Below are 19,408 nucleotides of genomic sequence, written 5' to 3'. Positions count from 1 at the left end.
AATGAAAGGCGGAGGTTGACTGTTAGCATCAATGGCTCGGGGATAAGGTATCAGTTCTTCCTAGGAGTGTAGACCAGCGTGAAGTCATACCTCCTCAACTTCATCATCATGTTGCTGTAGGCGCGGTGTCATGTCATTGAGATCTTTGTTGGTAATGTTGACCAGTGGCCTATGATCAGTCTCCACCTCGAAAATGTGGGAAGACTATACACATAGTGGTGGAGGTTTGTTATACCCTTGATCAATCCCAGGCACTCCATGCTTTAGCTGGGCTACCTGCACTCCATGGCGGTCATTGCTCGAAAGCGTAAGTCACTGGGACCAAGTACGACTGGTCATTCTGTTGAAGTAGCGCCGCGTTGGAGCTGCCATGGTGCTTCAGATCCAGCACTCGTCTTGGTGGCGTGGAGTCCAGTCAAACTCCGTGTCCTTCCTCAATACTTGTGCACGCTGCTAGGTTTGATATGAACTTACCGAGGGAAGTTTATGACTCAAAGAAACCTGAGTACCGCTTTCTTGTCATGTGGCCGCTGCATGTTCTGAATTGCAGCGATCTTCTCAGAATCTGGCTTCACCCCGTGCTCTGATAACGTGTCACCCAGGAAGGTCAGAGATGAACGTGCGAAAGTGCACTTGGCTTGTTGAGCTTCAGCCCAAATTGGTGGGATTCTTTGGAAGACTTGTTTTTTAACCGAGAAATGTGGTCTTTCCTCTGTCGTTGACCATATTATGATGTCATCAACATATACGCGGACGCCTTCAATGCCCTCCGTTATCTGCTCCATAATTCTGTGAAAAATTTTGGACGCAGAGATAATCCTGAAAGGCATACAATTATAGCAGTATCGTCCAAACGGTGTATTGAAGGTACACAGCAGTCGGCTGGAATCATCGAGCTGCATCTGCCAGAAGCCTTGTGAGGCATCAAGTTTGGTGAATATGCAAGTCTTCGCCATTTCGCTCATTATCTCTTCTTGCTTGGGGATAGGATAGTGTTCCCTGCAAATGCTTTTATTCAAATCTTTGGGATCTAAACAGATTCTGAGTTCACCGGACGACTTCTTGACACATACCAATGAGCTGACCTAGTCAGTCGGTTGTGTGACCTGTGATATGATGCCTTGAGATTGGAGGCGTTGGAGATGGTCTTGCCACTGATGTTTACACTGCAGGAATAGTAAAGAAAAGATCTGTGAATGAGCTATCCAATTAACCCCACGTTCTTTATCCAAATCAACCAAATTCTTTATTTTTCTAGAATGTATCCCATTCCCGTTTGCACATGTGCAATTTGTGAGAAAAGTATTTAGTGCAATATACTGCAAGGATTGAAAATAATTAATTGCTCTATAATCTGTGTTTAGAATTTGATCCTAAATTTCTTATTTGTATCTGTCCTCCAGGTACAAATGAAAGACATAGTGGAGGACCAGATGTTACAGAAGAGTAGGAAGAAACGAGATGTGTGGAATGTAAGGAATGACACCTGAAAGCAATGTTTTGGTACTTGAACGAATCTGTATTTTAGAACATAGAACAGTACAGCACAGAACAGGCCCTTCGGCCCTCAATGTTGTGCCGAGCCATGATCACCCTACTCAAACCCACGTATCCACTCTATACCCATAACCCAACAACCCCCCCCCCCCCCCACTTAACCTTACTTTTTAGGACACTACGGGCAATTTAGCATGGCCAATCCACCTAACCCCGCACATCTTTGGACTGTGGGAGGAAACCGGAGCACCCGGAGGAAACCCACGCACACAGGGGGAGGACGTGCAGACTCCACACAGACAGTGACCCAGCCGGGAATCGAACCTGGGACCCTGGAGCTGTGAAGCATAAATGCTAACCACCATGCTACCCTGCTGCCCTTTTATCAGTTGAAGACAAACCTTTGGAAATGGTGTGAATATTAGTCACAGTTTCAAGGTTTGAGCAAGAATACAGTGGGGGAATGTGAGCAAGCCTTGTGATAAATGATTTAAAAATGAAATTGAAACAATTTAACCTGAACCCCTTTGGGGATAAAGCAGGGGAATTGGACTAATTGGATTGTTCTACAAGGAGCACAGAGCTGGCATAAACTTGATGGGAAAATGGCCTCTTTCTGTGCCGTGATGACTCTATGGATTGTGTTTTACAACCCTCGCCCCTCCCAAGCTCCTTTTGCCATACCCAGCATATTTGTGGACATGTCGGGGAGTGTGAAATTAAAGGAAAGAATTCCATCCAAGTTGCAGTCGCCCCAACCTCGCAGCGATTTAACACTAGGACAGGCAAGGCCTCGGACATGAATAACACTCTTACTCCAATCGAGTCCCTTAAAGTCATAGAGGTCTCCAGCACAGAAAAGGCCCTTAAGTCCATTGTGTCTATCTATGCCCCTCATAATTTTATACAGCGCAAGCTTCTCTCTGCTCCATGTACCCCCCTCTGCTCCAAGGAAAACAACCCCAGCCTATCCAATATCTCTCCATAACTAAAACTCTCCAGCCCAGGCAACATCCTGGTAAATATCCTCTGCACCCATTCCAGTGCTATCACATCCCTTATATTATGGATTCCACAACTGCATACAATGTTTGGCTTTTGGTCCTTATATGGATCTTACCTGCTTGCCTCAACTTTTAGGCTGGCATGGATTGAAACACCATGGAGGGAAAACCAAAAATAAAGTTACTTCTTGGGCAGTAACAGCCAGGCCCTTTTCTAACTGTGGCACCATCCACTGAAGACCTGGTGATCTCTAGACCTTCCTACCACTAACCTGTCCCCTGAGAGTGAGATCATGCGACTCTCAACCCTCAAGACTTGTCTACCTTCCCCACCCTGGGATTCCTTAAACTTATCTCTGTCTCCAGTTCCCAGGACTTTGTCTCAGGCAGCTCCATGCAGTTTCTCTCCTGGCCACTGCAGGACAGTTGTTGGAGGAAGCTCTCCAAGGCAGGACTTCCTCCTGAGTGAGAGCCTGAGTCCCACAAAATGCCAATCAACAACCATTAAAGTAGAAAATGGACAGTGGGGTGAAAGTCCCCGCCATCACAAAAACTTTATGAATAGTGCTTTGTTTTACAAAATGCTCTGAATTGAAAGTTTCTCAGTAGCCTTTAATCACTTATGCCATGGCAGAAGGCGAGCCATAATTTGGGACCATTTTTGTGGTTTTCATTTCACTTTGTTATGCTCCTCATAGGGATCATTAAACTGAGTTTATCTAATAAATCCAATAAAAAGGACTTCCGGTGATGAGATGTGCTAAGCGGAAGCACAAAAGTTGGCATGGATTGAGGATCTTTAACTGAAAATAGCCTGCAAGAAACAGAACAAAACATCTTCTGACCCTCTTCTAAGAACAGTAGAACAAGCAATGCAGCTCCAAGGTCCGAATGGAAGCGAAAAACAGCAAAAACCTGCAGAAGCATGCAGAGTAGATGGCAAATGCATGAGGCGATGGTGCCCCAACCACACCTGACAGAGGGACCACGAGGCTGCGCCCAGATCTCCCCCTCACTGGTGGGCAGGTGGAGTGGGTTCCTCAGGAAGGAACTACAAGAACTCAAAGCGGCTATCACGGCTGACATGAGGGCAATGGTCAAGGTGACAGTGATGAAGGTGCTGCTTGCCATGCAAGAGGCCCTGGACAAGTAGAGATGCAGCTGGAGGCCCAGGAGAATATCACAAAGGAGCTGGAGAAGGTCTCAACAGACTAGACCAACAAGATATGGTGGCAAGGTTGGTGGAAGCACAGGATCCCTAAAAGGGAAAATCAAGAACAGGGGAATCTGTTGCAGTGCCAAAACCTGCGATAGTGGGCCTACAGGAGGGAACCGAGAGCAGGAACCCCATGGAACACGTGGTGGGGAGAGCCAGCTTCCCCAAGCTGCCAGAAATAGGCAAAAGCTCAGGGCCATAATTGCTAAGCTGCACCAGTACTAAGGAAAAGAATCCTGAACTGAGCCATGCAGATAAGGTCCTGCAAATGGGAAGGGCATCCGATCAGGATCGACCAGGATATTGGTGCAGACCTGGCCAACGTCAGGTGGAATTTAATAGGGTGAAGGCTGCCCGGCACAAAAACGGGGTGAGATTCGAAATGCTGTACCCAGCCAAACTATGGGTCACCTTCCAGGCAGGGAACACTATTTCACTGCACCGGTGGACATGGATGAATCTGTCTATAAACATGGGCTGGGACGACAGCAGAAAATCCAGAGATGAAGCAGACACCCTGGCGGACTGAGTTTTTAAAAGCTGATTTGTGCAGGACTTCACTACCCTGAATGTGGGAGCAAAGGCTCAGATTGGTGGGGCGAGAGCAGCAGGGGGTGAGGACGAGGAAGATGGAGAAAACAGGTAGCAGGTGAAGGAGAAGCTATTGCCAGGAGGTATGTGTGAGAGGAGGGCAGTGGCGCATTTCCCTCTGGGGAGAGAGTGCCCGGTGACATGCGGATGATCACCACCATGGGGAGGGGGAGTGGAATTCGGGAAGTAGGTTGGGGGGAGCAATAATAGGGATACGGGGGAGTGGGGGGAAGAAGCAGATCCAAAGGCGGAACAAAGGGGGTGGTGGGGGGGGGGGGGGGGGGGGGGGGGAGGGCTCTATGCTGGCTACAACAGATCGCACATGGCACCACAAACAGCTATTTTGAAGGGTCCCCAAACAAAGAGAACTCCGGAGTGCAGAGGCTCACCCACATGGCATGACACACAGTTGGCGGCCATGTCGGGTAGTCCCTGGCAAAGGGAAACCCCGGAGGACAGGGGCCCAGACGCATGGTGACTGAGACTTTAACTGTGTACCGGACCCATGGACAGACAGATCGAACAACAAATCGGGGTAAACGTCAAATATGGTGAAGGAGCTAGACACCTTCATGAAACAAATGGGGGCACTGTGAAGGCTTATGCACCCAGGGGAGAAGGTGTGCTTCTTCTCCCAGCTACGCAAAGTGTATACCCAGATTAACTTTTGTACTGGGGAAATTGGTGCTTCTGGCAGTAGTAAGAGTGGAATACTCCACAATTGTAATCTCCGACCATGCTCCACACTCCATGGATGTGAGATTGGAGACGGGCCGTGCCTAGCGCTCTCCATGGAGATTGGACACAACCCTCCTTGCCAATAAGGCCTTTTGCAAAACAATCTCACAGGCCATAGATGGGTATATTAGCAATAATCAGAACGGGAAGGTCTCACCCTTCACGTTCTGGGAGGCACCGTGAAGGGAAAGATTATAATTTATAAGGCACACAGAGACACGAAGGAGAGAGTGGCTAGACAACAACTGGTTGACTCGATAGTGGAGGTGAACCATTAATACTCTGAGGCCCCGACCATAGAGCTACTGGTGGAGAGGAAAAAGTTACAAATGGACTTTGATCTGCTCTCCAATAAGAAAGCAACTCTGCCAGACACGAGGGACCTTTTATGAACATGGAGACAAAGCCAGTCGCCTGCTAGCTCACCAGCTGAGAAAGCAGGCAGCCAAATACGGAGGGAAAATATGCAGATCAGGGACCACAATGGCAGGCTGGTAGACAAACTGGAAAAGATCAACAAAGTGTTCAAGGCCTTCTACCAGTGGCTGTACACCTCTGGGCACCTGAGGGGAACTCGAGGATGAAATAGGTCCTCAAAGGATTGGACATGCCAGTCGTGGGTGAGGATACGAAAAGCGGTCTGCAACACCGGCCTCTAGAACTGGGGGAAGTAATGGAGAGCATCAACTCCAGGCAGGCGCGAAAGGCACCGGGACCAGAAGGATTCCCAGCAGACCTCTACAAACAATTTGCGACAGCACTGGCCCTGCACTTGCGGGAGATGTTTTCAGACTCGCTAATAAGGGTACTATGCCACCAACTCAAGCTTCAATCTTGTTGATACCCAAGAAAGACAAAGACCTGACTGAGTGCGACACATCTCACTCCTCAATGTAGACAAGAAATTCTGGCCCAAATCCTGGCTAGGCGACTGGGGAACAGAGGACCAAAGGGTAGGCAAACTAACAACGAACATGAGGCACCTGCTAAATGTGATAATTACCTCATGTGGGGAGAGAACACCAGAGGTGATCATCTCCCTGGACACAGAAAAGGCCTTCAACAGGGTCCAGTGGAAGTATCTCATGGAGGTGCTGGTGAGGTTTGGACTTGGTTCAGGGTTCACCGTCTGGGTGAAACTTCTGTACAACGCTCCCATGGCGAACGTACAGACTAACACCACCAGCTCTAAATACTTCCAGCTGCACAGAGGTACATGGCAGGGACGCCCACTGTCCCCGCTTCTGTTTGCCCTAACAATCGAGCCACTGGCGATCGCTCTCTGAGCAACTGCCACTGCCACCTCTTCCCAGGCACTGTTTACTCTAGCTGACTTCAGTCATGACCCCACCTCTCCTTCACTGCATCTAGCATCCTGTCCAGCTCACTTTCTAGAAACTGTGGGGTTAGTCTCCTTCGAGCCAGCTTTTTGGTGTGTGGTGAGTAGAGTGTTCATAATCTCATAGTTAGGGATCCTCTCGGAAGGAGCGATCACAATATGGTGGAATTTAAAATACAGATGGAGGGTGAGAAAGTAAAATCAAATACTAGTGTTTTGTGTTTAAACAAAGGAGATTACAAGGGGATGAGAGAAGAACTAGCTAAGGTAGACTGGGAGCTAAGACTTTATGGTGGAACAGTTGAGGAACAGTGGAGAACCTTCCAAGCGATTTTTCACAGTGCTCAGCAAAGGTTTATACCAACAAAAAGGAAGGACGGAAGAAAGAGGGAAAATCGACCGTGGATACCTAAGGAAATAAGGGAGAGTATCAAATTGAAGGAAAAAGCATATAAAGTGGCAAAGATTGCTGGGAGATTAGAGGACTGGGAAATCTTTAGGGGGCAACAGAAAGCTACTAAAAAAGCTATAAAGAAGAGTAAGATAGAGTATGAGAGTAAACTTGCACAGAATATAAAAACAGACAGTAAAAGTTTTTACAAATATATAAGACAAAAAAGAGTGGCTAAGGTAAATATTGGTCCTTTAGAGGATGAGAAGGGAGTTTTAATAATGGGAAATGAGGAAATGACTGAGGAACTGAACAGGTTTTTTGGGTCGGTCTTCACAGTGGAAGACACAAATAACATGCCAGCGACTGATAGAAATGAGGCTATGACAGGTGAGGACCTTGAGAGGATTGTTATCACTAAGGAGGGAGTGATGGGCAAGCTAATGGGGCTAAAGGTAGACAAGTCTCCTGGCCCTGATGGAATGCATCCCAGAGTGCTAAAAGAGATGGCTAGGGAAATTGCAGATGCACTAGTGATAATTTACCGAAATTCACTAGACTCTGGGGTGGTCCCGGTGGATTGGAAATTAGCAAACGTGACGCCACTGTTTAAAAAAGGAGGTAGGCAGAAAGCAGGAAATTATAGGCCAGTGAGTTTAACTTCGGTAATAGGGAAGATGCTGGAATCTATCATCAAGGAAGAAATTGCGAGGCATCTGGATAGAAATTGTCCCATTGGGCAGACGCAGCATGGGTTCGTAAAAGGAAGGTCGTGCCTAACTAATTTAGTGGAATTTTTTGAGGACATTACCAGTGCAGTAGATAACGGGGAGCCAATGGATGTGGTATATCTGGATTTCCAGAAAGCCTTTGACAAGGTGCCACACAAAAGGTTGCTGCATAAGATAAAGATGCATGGCATTAAGGGTAAAGTAGTAGCATGGATAGAGGATTGGTTAATTAATAGAAAGCAAAGAGTTGGGATAAATGGGTGTTTCTCTGGTTGGCAATCAGTAGCTAGTGGTGTCCCTCAGGGATCCGTGTTGGGCCCACAATTGTTCACAATTTACATTGATGATTTGGAGTTGGGGACCAAGGGCAATGTGTCCAAGTTTGCAGATGACACTAAGATGAGTGGTAAAGCGAAAAGTGCAGAGGATACTGGAAGTCTGCAGAGGGATTTGGATAGGTTAAGTGAATGGGCTCGGGTCTGGCAGATGGAATACAATGTTGACAAATGTGAGGTTATCCATTTTGGTAGGAATAACAGCAAACGGGATTATTATTTAAACGATAAAATATTAAAGCATGCCGCTGTTCAGAGAGACTTGGGTGTGCTAGTGCATGAGTCACAGAAGGTGGTTTACAAGTGCAGCAGGTGATTAAGAAGGCAAATGGAATGTTGTCCTTCATTGCTAGAGGGATGGAGTTTAAGACTAGGGAGGTTATGTTGCAATTGTATAAGGTGTTAGTGCGGCCACACCTGGAGTATTGTGTTCAGTTTTGGTCTCCTTACTTGAGAAAGGACGTACTGGCGCTGGAGGGTGTGCGGAGGAGATTGACTAGGTTAATCCCAGAGTTGAAGGGGTTGGATTATGAGGAGAGGTTGAGTAGACTGGGACTGTACTCGTTGGAATTTAGAAGGATGAGGGGGGATCTTATAGAAACATTTAAAATTATGAAGGGAATAGATAGGATAGATGCGGGCAGGTTGTTTCCACTGGCGGGTGACAGCAGAACTAGGGGGCATAGCCTCAAAATAAGGGGAAGTAGATTTAGGACTGAGTTTAGGAGGAACTTCTTCACCCAAAGGGTTGTGAATCTATGGAATTCCTTGCCCAGTGAAGCAGTTGAGGCTCCTTCATTACATGTTTTTAAGGTAAAGATAGATAGTTTTTTGAAGAATAAAGGGATTAAGGGTTATGGTGTTCGGACCGGAAAGTGGAGCTGAGTCCACAAAAGATCAGCCATGATCTAATTGAATGGCGGAGCAGGCTCGAGGGGCCAGATGGCCTACTCCTGCTCCTAGTTCTTATGTTCTTATGTTCTTATAAGCAGCTTCAGCTTGTCAAGCTCTCCAGCGCTAATTCTTGCCCCAGCGAATCAAACAGCAGGGGCAATGGAAATTGTTTTCAATTCACATGGGAAGAGTGCTAGCCCATTAGCATGTCCTAAATTGCTTACCTACCTTGCGAATTGCCTACTATTTGGTCCCAGTGACAACACTTCCAAGCCAAGAAATCCAGCCCATATTTATGGAAAGAGATGTCATTCAAGTGCCAAAGCTTCCCCAAAGTTGTGTATTTTCTGGTTTGTGCTATTTCTTTTGATGAAATTCTAATACTGAAACTTTTAATGCTGTAACCATTCATAAACACAACCTAATTTTTCTCACAAAAAGCAGTTGAACCAACGTTTCCAAGAGAGAATGAACAGCTCGGAGCAAAATTAAAAAGCAGAACCAAAAAGATAATCTCTGGATTACTACCTGAGCTAATTGGTATAGGGTCAATAAGATTAAGGAGGTAAAGGCTCAAAGATTGGTGTGGGAGAAATGGATTTGAATTCATAAGACATTGGCACAGATACGAGGGAAGGAGGGAGCTGTTCCGATGGGATGGTCTTCATCTGAATCATGCTGGGACCAGAGTCCGAGCGAATCGCGTAATTTAGGGTTGCAGCCAGGGATTTTAAATGAATGGGAGGGCAAGAGGTTCAGCTGGAGGGGAAATTAGAAAACCCAAATCAAAGGAGGAGGTAAGATTACAAGTTAGTGGTTGTGGTGATATCATAGAATTTACAGTGCAGAAGGAGGCCATTTGGCCCAATGAGTCTGCATCGGCTCTTGGAAAGAGCACCCTATCCAACCGCACACCTCCACCCTATCTCCATAACCCAGTAACCCCACCTAAGGGCAATTTATCATGGCCAATCCACCGAACCTGCACATCTATTGGACTGTGGGAGGAAACCGGAGCCCCCGGAGCAACCCACGCACACACGGGGAGAACGTGCAGACTCTGCGTAGACAGTGACCCAAGCCAGGACTCAAACCTGGGACCCTGGAGCTGTCAAGCAATTGTGCTAATCACTATGCTACCAATATGCCTGTGCACAGTTCTGTATATAATTATATGTGCGTCCTCCAACCAGCTGATGGTAATAGAGATCTGTCAGGTGACCCAAGACAACCGCTAGTTGGTAGTAAGTCGTACAAGAAGATAATCGTACGAAGAGTAGCTCCAGGAGATTCACTGAATTCATTTAGTAGCCATCGCCTGTATTATAGTTCATTAGTTATCTTTTCCACATGCTTGTTAATAAATCATCTTTATAGTTTAAAAAAAACTATCTGTTCTGTGTACATCATTACAATGTTTGTACCACAGAACACACCAGTGATGTGGCAGATGGTTACCAGAAAGGAAAGGTGATGGACAGAACGGGTGAATGTCTTTATTGACCAAGGAATTATAGAAGAATAGGAAAATGTAACAGTGGAACAAATTAAAAAGCTATGCATCTAAATGTACGAAACATTCGGAACAAATCTAATGGGTTAATGACACATAGAAACAAAAAGGTATGATTTGGTGGTGATTACTGAATCATGAGGCGGAATTCTCCGACCCCACGCAAGAATCGCCCGGGACCGGCGTCATTCCAGCCCCCGCCGTGGCCCAAATTCTCCGCCACCCGGGAATCGGCCGGGGGGGGGGTGGAATCGTGCCGTGCCGGTCGGCGGGCCCCCTGCGGCAATTCTCCGTCCCGCGATGGGCCGAAGTCCCGCCGCTGCCAGGCCTTTCCCGCCGGCAGGAATCAAAGCACGTCTGGTGCCGGCGGGAGTGGCGGCACGGGCAGATGCCGGGGTCCTGGGGGTGGCACGGGGTGATCTGGCCCCGGGGGATGCCCCCACGGTAGCCTGGCCCGCGATCGGGGCCCACCGATCGGCGGGTCTGTGCCGTAGGGGCACTCTTTTTCTTCCGCCCGCCATGGCCTTCAGCAGACGTCAGCAGCCACTGGCACACCGGCGCGTGCGCGGACTTCTGCCGGCCGGCGAAGGCCTTTCGGCCCCAGCTGGCAGGGCGCCAAAGGCCGTTCGCGCCGGCAGACGGAGTGGGAGCCGCTCTGGTGCGGGCCGAGCCCCTAAAGATGCGGAGAATTCTGCACCTTTGGGGAGGCCTGACGCCAGAGTGGTCACTCCACTCCACAGTGTGGCCACTCCACAACGCCAGTACCCCCCGCCCCGCCGGGTAGGGGAGAATCCCGGCCATGGTGACAGGGAGTGGATATCCAAGGTTGTGCAGTATTTTGGAAAAATAGACTGAAGAAAAAGGAAAAGAAGATGGCGTAGCCCTGCTGGTGAGGAAAAAGATCATTTATGTAATGAGAAATTATGTAAGCACTGGAGATCAAGATGTGGAATCAGTCTCGGTAGAAATAAGAAATAGCAAACGGAAAAATTCCTTTTGAGAAGTAATCTATAGGTCTCCAAACATTGTTCTGCAGTGGGGCACAGGATAAAACAGGAAATAAAGGCAGCACGATGGAACAGTGGTTGGCACTGCTGCCTCACAGCGCCAGGGACCTGCTTTCAATTCCACCCTTGGGCCACTGTGTGTGGAGTTTGCACTTTTTCCAAGTGTGTGCGTGGATTTCCACGGGTGCTCCGTTTTCCTCCTACTGTCCAAAGATGTACACGCTAGGTGAATTGGCCTTGCTAAATTGCCTCTTAGTGTTATAACCAGCCTGGATTCTATTGGCTGGGGAATATTGGTTATCTCATGAAATATATTTATTGACACAGTAAACATTATAGTTGTACAAGACCAAACGATACAAACACTAATTTTGCGTTGGAGAAACTGGATACTCTCGCCTCTGTACCAACGTATTGGGGCGGGGGGGGGGGGTAGGATATTCTGATTACTAAAATAGTAAACAACACAGATGTACGAAAACGAACAGTACAAGCACTAAACTTTGCGCTGGGCAGACCAGATACCCTCACCTCTTATCAACATAAGATTCTAGGAGTCCTCCAGAGGAGTGAGGGACGACACAGTGTCAGGCATGAGTGAGCCACGCACCCCGCTGCAGAGAGCCTAAACAGAGCTCCCTCCACTCCTGACATCGGGCAGTGCACAGCCTTCGGGCAGCTGCCCTCCAGGCCCGGCACTGCGTGCCGCAGACGACCCGGGCCCACCAACTAACACAGGGTCTGCCTCAATCCAGCCATCTGGATTATTGATAGGCGAGATCTCCTCGGGATCATGGGCCATAGGGAGGCAATGGTGCATTTCCCTGTTCTGTCCCCGCAGCCCAGTCACCATAAGGACCCAAAAACAACTCCAGAAACAACTTTGGGATGATGACAGAGGTGACCGAAGGTAGCAGTTGGCACAGAGGATCTTCCAAACTTACCGCTAAGTACCCAAGAAGCAGAGGGTTACCGCTGCCTCCCTCCCCTGAAAAACAAGTACAGGGGTGCTACATTGCACTGGGCGGAAAGGGCTCCCGAGGGGCCCATCCGACCCTGATGCACCCTGCTCGGGGGCAGGAAGTGACAGCTTCTGGGTTTTCCTCACTATCTCTTTGCCTCTTTTCTTTCGGGGGCTGGCCGTGACGTCAATGGGGACAAACCTGGAGTGACGGCATTTGCAGGGGAGAGGGTCACACACCCTCATCTCAGGAGCCCCCGCACCGGGCAGAATCCTCGTCCCTGAATGCTCCTCCCCGAATTTGCAGCTGGAACAGAGCACCCTCTCAAGGTCGTACACATCACTGCCGACATCCACAGGAGCCTGTGCAGTAATGTCGCCGGACTTGGCATCCGATGATGAAATTTCACCGGTCTGGGGATGTTGTTGGGTGATGGTGGGGTGAGGTATAACGGCTGCATCCGAGCCAGACCCAGGGCATGATGTGTTAGGCAGGTCGGTTCGACGTTGACTGCAACTGGATGCAGGGAAGCTAGAAACAAACGTCTGACACGGGATGATCCAACACTGTTTTATTTAACTATGGATTGCTGTACATGTTCAGCTGTGGGTTGACACTCTACCAATCCAACTGATGACCTCTTACTGGCTTGACCAGAGTTACTAGCTACCACATGGTAATAGTGCTCCTAACTTGTGCACTCTGACTGTCTCAGTACCTGGATCCTGAAAGAGGGAGAGTCTTAATGCCCTGTGGGTTTTATAGTGGTGGTGTCCTGTCTGGTAATTGATTGGTTGTTCTGTGTCGTGTGTTCATTGGTCATCCTGTGTGTCAATCACTGTCTGTCTACATCTCATTATGACATCTCCCCCTTTTTTAAAAATAAGTTTTGGAACGTGAAGGTATATACATGCCTGACCATGTACAAGTGGTGAGTTAACGAACATATGTACATGGGAAGTGTTGCACGTTTTACTGTGGGCGTAAAACGCGTTTATTGGAGTGTATTAACACGCCTCCGAGTTCGACGTGTGCTTAACACTACTAGGCTCTGTTCTATGTAATTATTTAGCTCTGGAGTCGCCAGTTGCCGTATAGGCAACGTCACAAGTATTCCAAGGTCAAGTTCAAAGTAATAAAGACGATACACCGATTAGTAAAGTTCAAACGATCAATATTTATTATACAGTTATAATAAATACTCATGCACACACTAAGAGACTAAGCTATAACTAAACTTAAGTGAACAGAATACTTATCTAACAGGAACAGGCAAGGTCAGAGAACGAGGCCTTCGTCCTGGTTTTGTACTGCAGCCTTCAGCAAGCGTTCTGGTACTTGGGAGTCTAGTGGGCTTGGATCGCGTAGCGAGCGTTGAACTTACGGTTTCGGCGGCTGGTGCTCAACGGCTGGAGTCAGGATGCAAGATGTCAGTCAGAGCCGGAGCACGAGTTTAACAGACCGGGCTCTGTGGGGAATTTGCTTTTATACCCCTCTCTAATGTCCTTGCCCCCTTCTAGGCGGGCTCTACCTTTCGGTACCGATTGGAACGTTTCCAAACGGCTACCTTCGAAATCCTCCAATGCGGGGCTTCCCTCGATGTTGGGGGGTGGTTTCGATATTCGTTACTCTGGTGCCATCCTGTCTGCTCCACCAATTAAGTGCTACATTGAGATGGAAATGTTGCCATTGTGTGTGCCTGGATCTGGGCTGCCTCATCGGAATGTTAAGCGCTTTGCCATTAACACCTTTGGCTTGGAGATCTGCACCTGGCCAGAAAACTGGTTTGCTGCTTGCAAAATGCTAATTAGTTGAGAGCAGGCTGTCTGTTCTCACTAAACAGGCTTCCCCTGCTGTCTTCCATTTTAGTTTGGCTCAGTGTCCATTTTGCGTGGCCAGCATGGCTACATTCCCTCCTTGTGATCCTCACAATCATACTATTGTGAAGGATCACCTATGTACTTTGCCTTCCTTGTGTTCTGACCTCTTGCCAGTTCCTGTTCTACTCTATCTTAAACTATGGGAAGAAGAGAAAAATTTTTTAACTAACATTTCTACTTGGCCCTATGTCAAAGGGACATGCATTACTACAACTGGGAACCTCTACCTATCACTATTAACCTTAACCTTAACTTAACATTTCATCACTCTAAAATCTTAACCATTCACACCACAACATCACACTTCCCAACTCGGCAGTCGAGTATGGAACAATATAATACATGGCTGAACCTTTTATTTACAGAGTGTTGTAATCAGTGAGGGGTTGAGGGGTTTGGTGGAATCCGAAGATGGGGGATTGAACTCTATAGATGGGTGAGGTGCTGGAACGAGAGGCTCTCCTCTTCAATTTCCTCAACCTGAGGGTCTGCACTAGTATGATGAGGATCGCGATCACCAACAGTGATTCGATTATATAGGACATGGAGTACCACGTCATGAATTTAGTACACCAGGTCTGAACCTCGCTGATCAGAGCTGAGCACTGGGGGTTTGCTGTAATTGAAACATTTACGGTGGGGGTTGTGGGGGAAACGTGTCTTGTTTCCACACATATACATATAACATTAAACAGTAATAAGTGGGCTTCCATCATTTTGCTGTTCTTCTTCTTTCTCTTCCTTTTTCCTCCGGTATTGACAATCCTGGCTTCGACCTCTGTCTCGTCCTTTGAAACCTTTGGGATCAAGCACAGTATCTGTCAATACACAGTTTAAGACCTTTACTTGTTAGTGCATCTGTCTTTCAAAACCCAATTGACCCTTTAAAATGACTGGCTAAGTCACACCCTGTGACTCCCCTCATTTTTTTTTTTCAAAAAGCGAATTTAAAGACCAGCATACACCTAACAATCCTTCCTTCTGCGAGCCGTCTCGCAGGTTTTGCTGATTTACCATCCGAATGTTCCCGGATGTAAATAGCATGTGGGATGGTGGCCGAAGGGCTACCTAACGTAAAATGAAAACAAACTTTGAAACAAACATCCGAATGAGTTGCGTATGGGCCGCGACGGGTACGAGTTGGATGGGATCCCCGGGTAGGGCGTGCTGTGCCATACCCGAGCTTGGCTGACCAAGGGTTGGTTCTCAGACAGGGCGGGTCCTCAGTGCCGTTTGTCCACTGCCTGAGTAACCTGGAAAGAAACGGGTATGAATGTATTTACCATGACTTGCAGCCTCTATTTCGCCGAATAGAGGGGCACCTAAAAAACCAAGGGAGCCAAGATGCTCCAACTGAGGACATCACTGAAGTTCTCAGAGATATCTGCAGATAAACTATTTGGCGTGTGGCCTTACAACTTTGGAAAAGATCTCCAATCAAACCGAAGTTCTCAAAGGTATCTGCGGACAAGCTAACGTGTATGTGAGGTGGTCACAATCTTTTCAGCTGAAAAGAAGATGTCCATCCTCCAGCTGAACAATGTACAATCCTGAGACAAACAAACATAAAACGAAGACAAACATACGTGCAGGTTCCATCAGAAAGGACATCGTTTCCCTCAAACGATTCCTATCTTACATCATCTGGACACCTCACTTTGATTCTGCCTCTGTGAACAGGGTCACAAAGGGGTTGCCGTGTCGGGAGTCAGACACCGTGTCGTCCTGCTCTCCCGGATCCCACACCCTTGTGTGGATCAGGCATGAAACTTTGGAATTGTGTGACCGGGGGTCACTTTCATCATTGCGGACAAGTCTGTAGGAATTGTCCCTGTGCCATTGTGTAGTGTCGAGTGTGTTGTCGGGGTAGTCGGGGTCGGGTGGTGGTTCTGGATATTTGAGGTAGGTGACTTCCATGGGGTCACTGGAGTCGGGGTCGTAGTTGGTGCAGTGTGGGCTGTATGGCTGTGTGCTGTCGCTGTCTTCAGAGTCAGTGTCAGTCCTGCTGTCTCTGCTGTGGCAGCTTGTGGGCGTGTCGGGGCGTGGTCTGTAGTGGTCTGGGGGCGGAGTCGTGGGCGAGTCCGTGGATGAACTGGTCTGTGAGGGGGATGGTGGAAAAGTGTCTCTGGTGGGCGGGGTGAAGTGTTCTGCTGCATCCAGCAGGACATGGTGAGCATGGTTGGCCTGTGTTCCATATGCCTTTAACTGGTTTATATGGAACCACGCGGTCTTCCCATTAGGATACTTTATTCTGTAAACGGAGGGGCTAATTTTGTCCGAAATTGAGTAGGGACCGGAATATTTTGGAGCCAAAAAACTGCTGGGGTTATAAACAGATAACATTACCTGTTGCCCAACCTGGAATTCTGTGGTGTGTACGGTCTTATTGAAACAGGCAGTACGTTGCTGTCGGCGTTTCCCTAGCTGGACTGCGGCTGCGAGCTGTGCAGACCTCACAGTCTCAACTAGATCTTTAACTGCCTTTTCATGTGTGAGGGCCGTCACTTCGGGGCTTGTCATGTCCAGTCCTAAAAGGAATTCTGTACCTTTCATAGGGCGTCCGGTCATGAGTGTATGTGGTGTGTATCCTGTAGATGTGGAGACAGTGTTCCTTATGAACATAAGTGCAAAGGGGAGCACTGAATCCCATGTGGAATTATTCTCTTGAACCATTTTCCTGAGGGTCGTTTTTAGGGTCCGATTCATGCGCTCCACAATCCCGCTGGACTGTGGATGATACGCAATATGGAAGTTTTGCTTTATACCGAATATTGTCAGGACGTTCCTCATGACCCGTCCTGTAAAGTGAGATCCCTGGTCCGAATCGATACTTCGGGGTAAACCCCATCTCGTGAAGATGTGGTGGGTCAGGATCTTTGCAGCTGTCTTTGCTGTATTTGTTCGTGAGGGAAATGCCTCTACCCATTTGGTAAAGGTATCTATCACCACCAGAACGTATTTATAGCCATTCCTACAAGGGGGCAATGGACCTATAAAGTCGATCTGGAGGTTTGTCCAAGGGCCGTTAACTGGGCGAGTATGCCGAAGCTGTGCTTTCTTAGAATACCTCTCCGGGTTATTCTGTGCACAAATAAGGCAATTCTCTATGTAATGTGTGACATCAGTCCTGAGATTAGGCCACCAACAGAGTTGCCTGAGGTGCCTCGTTGTTGCATCAATTCCCTGATGCCCGTGTCCGTCATGGAACAAGGCAATCATCTGATTCCTGTCCTGCTGTGGGACCACATAAAGTTGGTCCTTAATGATCACACCCTCATGTGTGGTCAGTGTGTGTTTAAAGTGCTCGTACGCAGGCACAAAGTTTCCCTTGAAAACCTCCCTGAGGTCTCCGTCCTGTTTCTGTGCTGCTACGAGATCTTTAACCTCTGTTTGTGAGACTTGTACTGCGCTCACAGGGGCGCTAGCTGGTGCGCTAGCTGGGGGGGTCCATAAGTGTCCTCTCCTGGAACCTGCCTTAGCTAATGCGTCGGCTTTTACATTCCCAGGGGGTGATGACCTATGGTGGCTGCGAACTTTTATAATGCCGAAGGTCCTGTCCTTCGCTTTCTCTAGGATATGCTGGAGTAAGGGGGCTGATGGAAGGGGTTTTCCGTCTGCGGATACAAAACCTCGTGTCCTCCACAGGGGCAGAAAATCTGTTAGGCTATTGCAGACATATAAGCTGTCTGAATATATGTCTGCTGGGCTGGGGAAAGAATCGGGGTGGTCCACTATGTACGCTATGGCTGCTAGCTCTGCTGCCTGCGCGCCTAAGTGACCTGGTAACTTAAGAGCTATCTCTTCGAGAGCGCGCCCCTGCGTGTCCTCTACGTAGATGCCACATCCTGTGATACGCTCACCATTTAAAACTGTGGAGGAACCGTCTACATAAATCCTCAAGGGTCCACACGTGTCTGTGGGCTGGGGGCTTTGTTTCGGGTTCCCTATCTTCCTGGGGGGTGTTTTGCTAAAAAGGGTCCTGTGTTATGCAGGGGAGCTACAATTTCACAGTCATGGGGCTGTCCGGGGTATTGGAGGTTGTCTGCTAAATATGTGTGTGTGCGTGTCCGTTTTACTGTAATGTCCCGTCCTTGTAAAAGTAGGGTCCACCTAGCTGCCCTAATCTGGCTAACTGAACCGTCCTTCAGTCGACCGTCTAGTAGTAGCTGTGTGGGTGTATGTTCGGTTAGAATGGTGATGGGGTTTAGTCCGGTGATGTATGAAAAATACTGTACTGCCCAGAAGACAGCAAGGAGGTGCCTCTCACAGGCTGAAAATCCTTGTTCTACCGGGTCTAACAGTCGGGAGGCATAAGCCACTGGTCTTAGCTGCTCGTGCCGTTCCTGAAGCAACACGGCCGAGAGGGTCAGATCGGTGCTCGCTACCTCGATTGCGTACGGTGAAAGTTGGTCTGGGACTAGCAGCGCGGGTGCTGCACTAAGGGCTCGTTTTAACTCTTCCACAGCGCCTGTATGCTGCGGAAGCCATTCCCAGGGGGCTCCTTTCTTAAGGAGGTCTGAAAGTGGGGCGGCTTTTGTCGCGAATCCGTCTATGTGGTTCCGACAATGGCCAACCAGTCCTAAAAACGACCGGAGGGCTGATACATTCTGGGGAAGGGGCAATTTGACAATCGAATCAATTCTTTTGAATTCGATCTCGCGTTTGCCGTGCGTGATGACTGTTCCCAAATACATCACTTTACTTTCCAATATTTGGGCCTTTTTCGGGTTAACTTTACAGCCAATTTCAGTCAAGAGTTCCAGGAGTTCGGCCAGAAGCGAAATGTGCTCTGCCTTTGTGTCTGTCTGCAGTAGTAGGTCGTCTACATACTGTACCAGACATTCGGGTCGGGAAAATTTTTCTAATCCACTTGCCAGCTGTCGGTGGAAAATGGAGGGTGAATTGTGGAATCCTTGTGGGAGGCATGTCCACGTGTACTGCTGAGTTTTAAAAGTGAATGCGAATTTGTATTGGCACGCTTTTGCCAATGGTATGGACCAGAATCCGTTACTGATATCCAATACCGTGAAGTACTTGGCGTTGAGACCCTGCTTGAGCATGGCCTCGGGACTAGTAGCTACCGTTGGGGCTACTGCGGGGGTTACTTTATTGAGTTCCCGATAATCGATGGTCAGACGCCATGATCCATCGGGCTTCCTCACTGGCCAGATAGGGGCATTGTTGGTGGAGGCTACCGTTCTCAGTACACCTTGGTCCAACAAGCTACCTATAACCTTTTCTATTTCCACCTCTGCCTCGAGGGGAAATCTATATTGCTTTTGCGGTCGGGGGTCCTGTCCGGTAACATGA

General features: G+C 48.3%; 1 protein-coding gene across 1 annotated transcript in view; it reads left to right on the top strand.

Annotated features, from left to right (window-relative positions):
* The window catches only part of LOC119972149 (regulator of G-protein signaling 22-like), an 810,134-nt gene that overhangs the window by 676,596 nt on the left and 114,130 nt on the right, over positions 1 to 19,408 (top strand). The window contains exon 20 of the mRNA XM_038808479.1: positions 1,404 to 1,472. Within this exon, the coding sequence (XP_038664407.1) occupies positions 1,404 to 1,472 (69 nt within the window). The remainder of the gene's footprint in view (positions 1 to 1,403; positions 1,473 to 19,408) is intronic.

This window comes from Scyliorhinus canicula, chromosome 10 (assembly GCF_902713615.1).
Source record: "Scyliorhinus canicula chromosome 10, sScyCan1.1, whole genome shotgun sequence".
In the NCBI taxonomy this organism is placed as follows: Eukaryota; Metazoa; Chordata; class Chondrichthyes; order Carcharhiniformes; family Scyliorhinidae; genus Scyliorhinus; species Scyliorhinus canicula.
The sequence above is the reverse complement of the archived record's forward strand: the minus strand, read 5'-3'. Positions and strand labels throughout refer to the sequence as shown.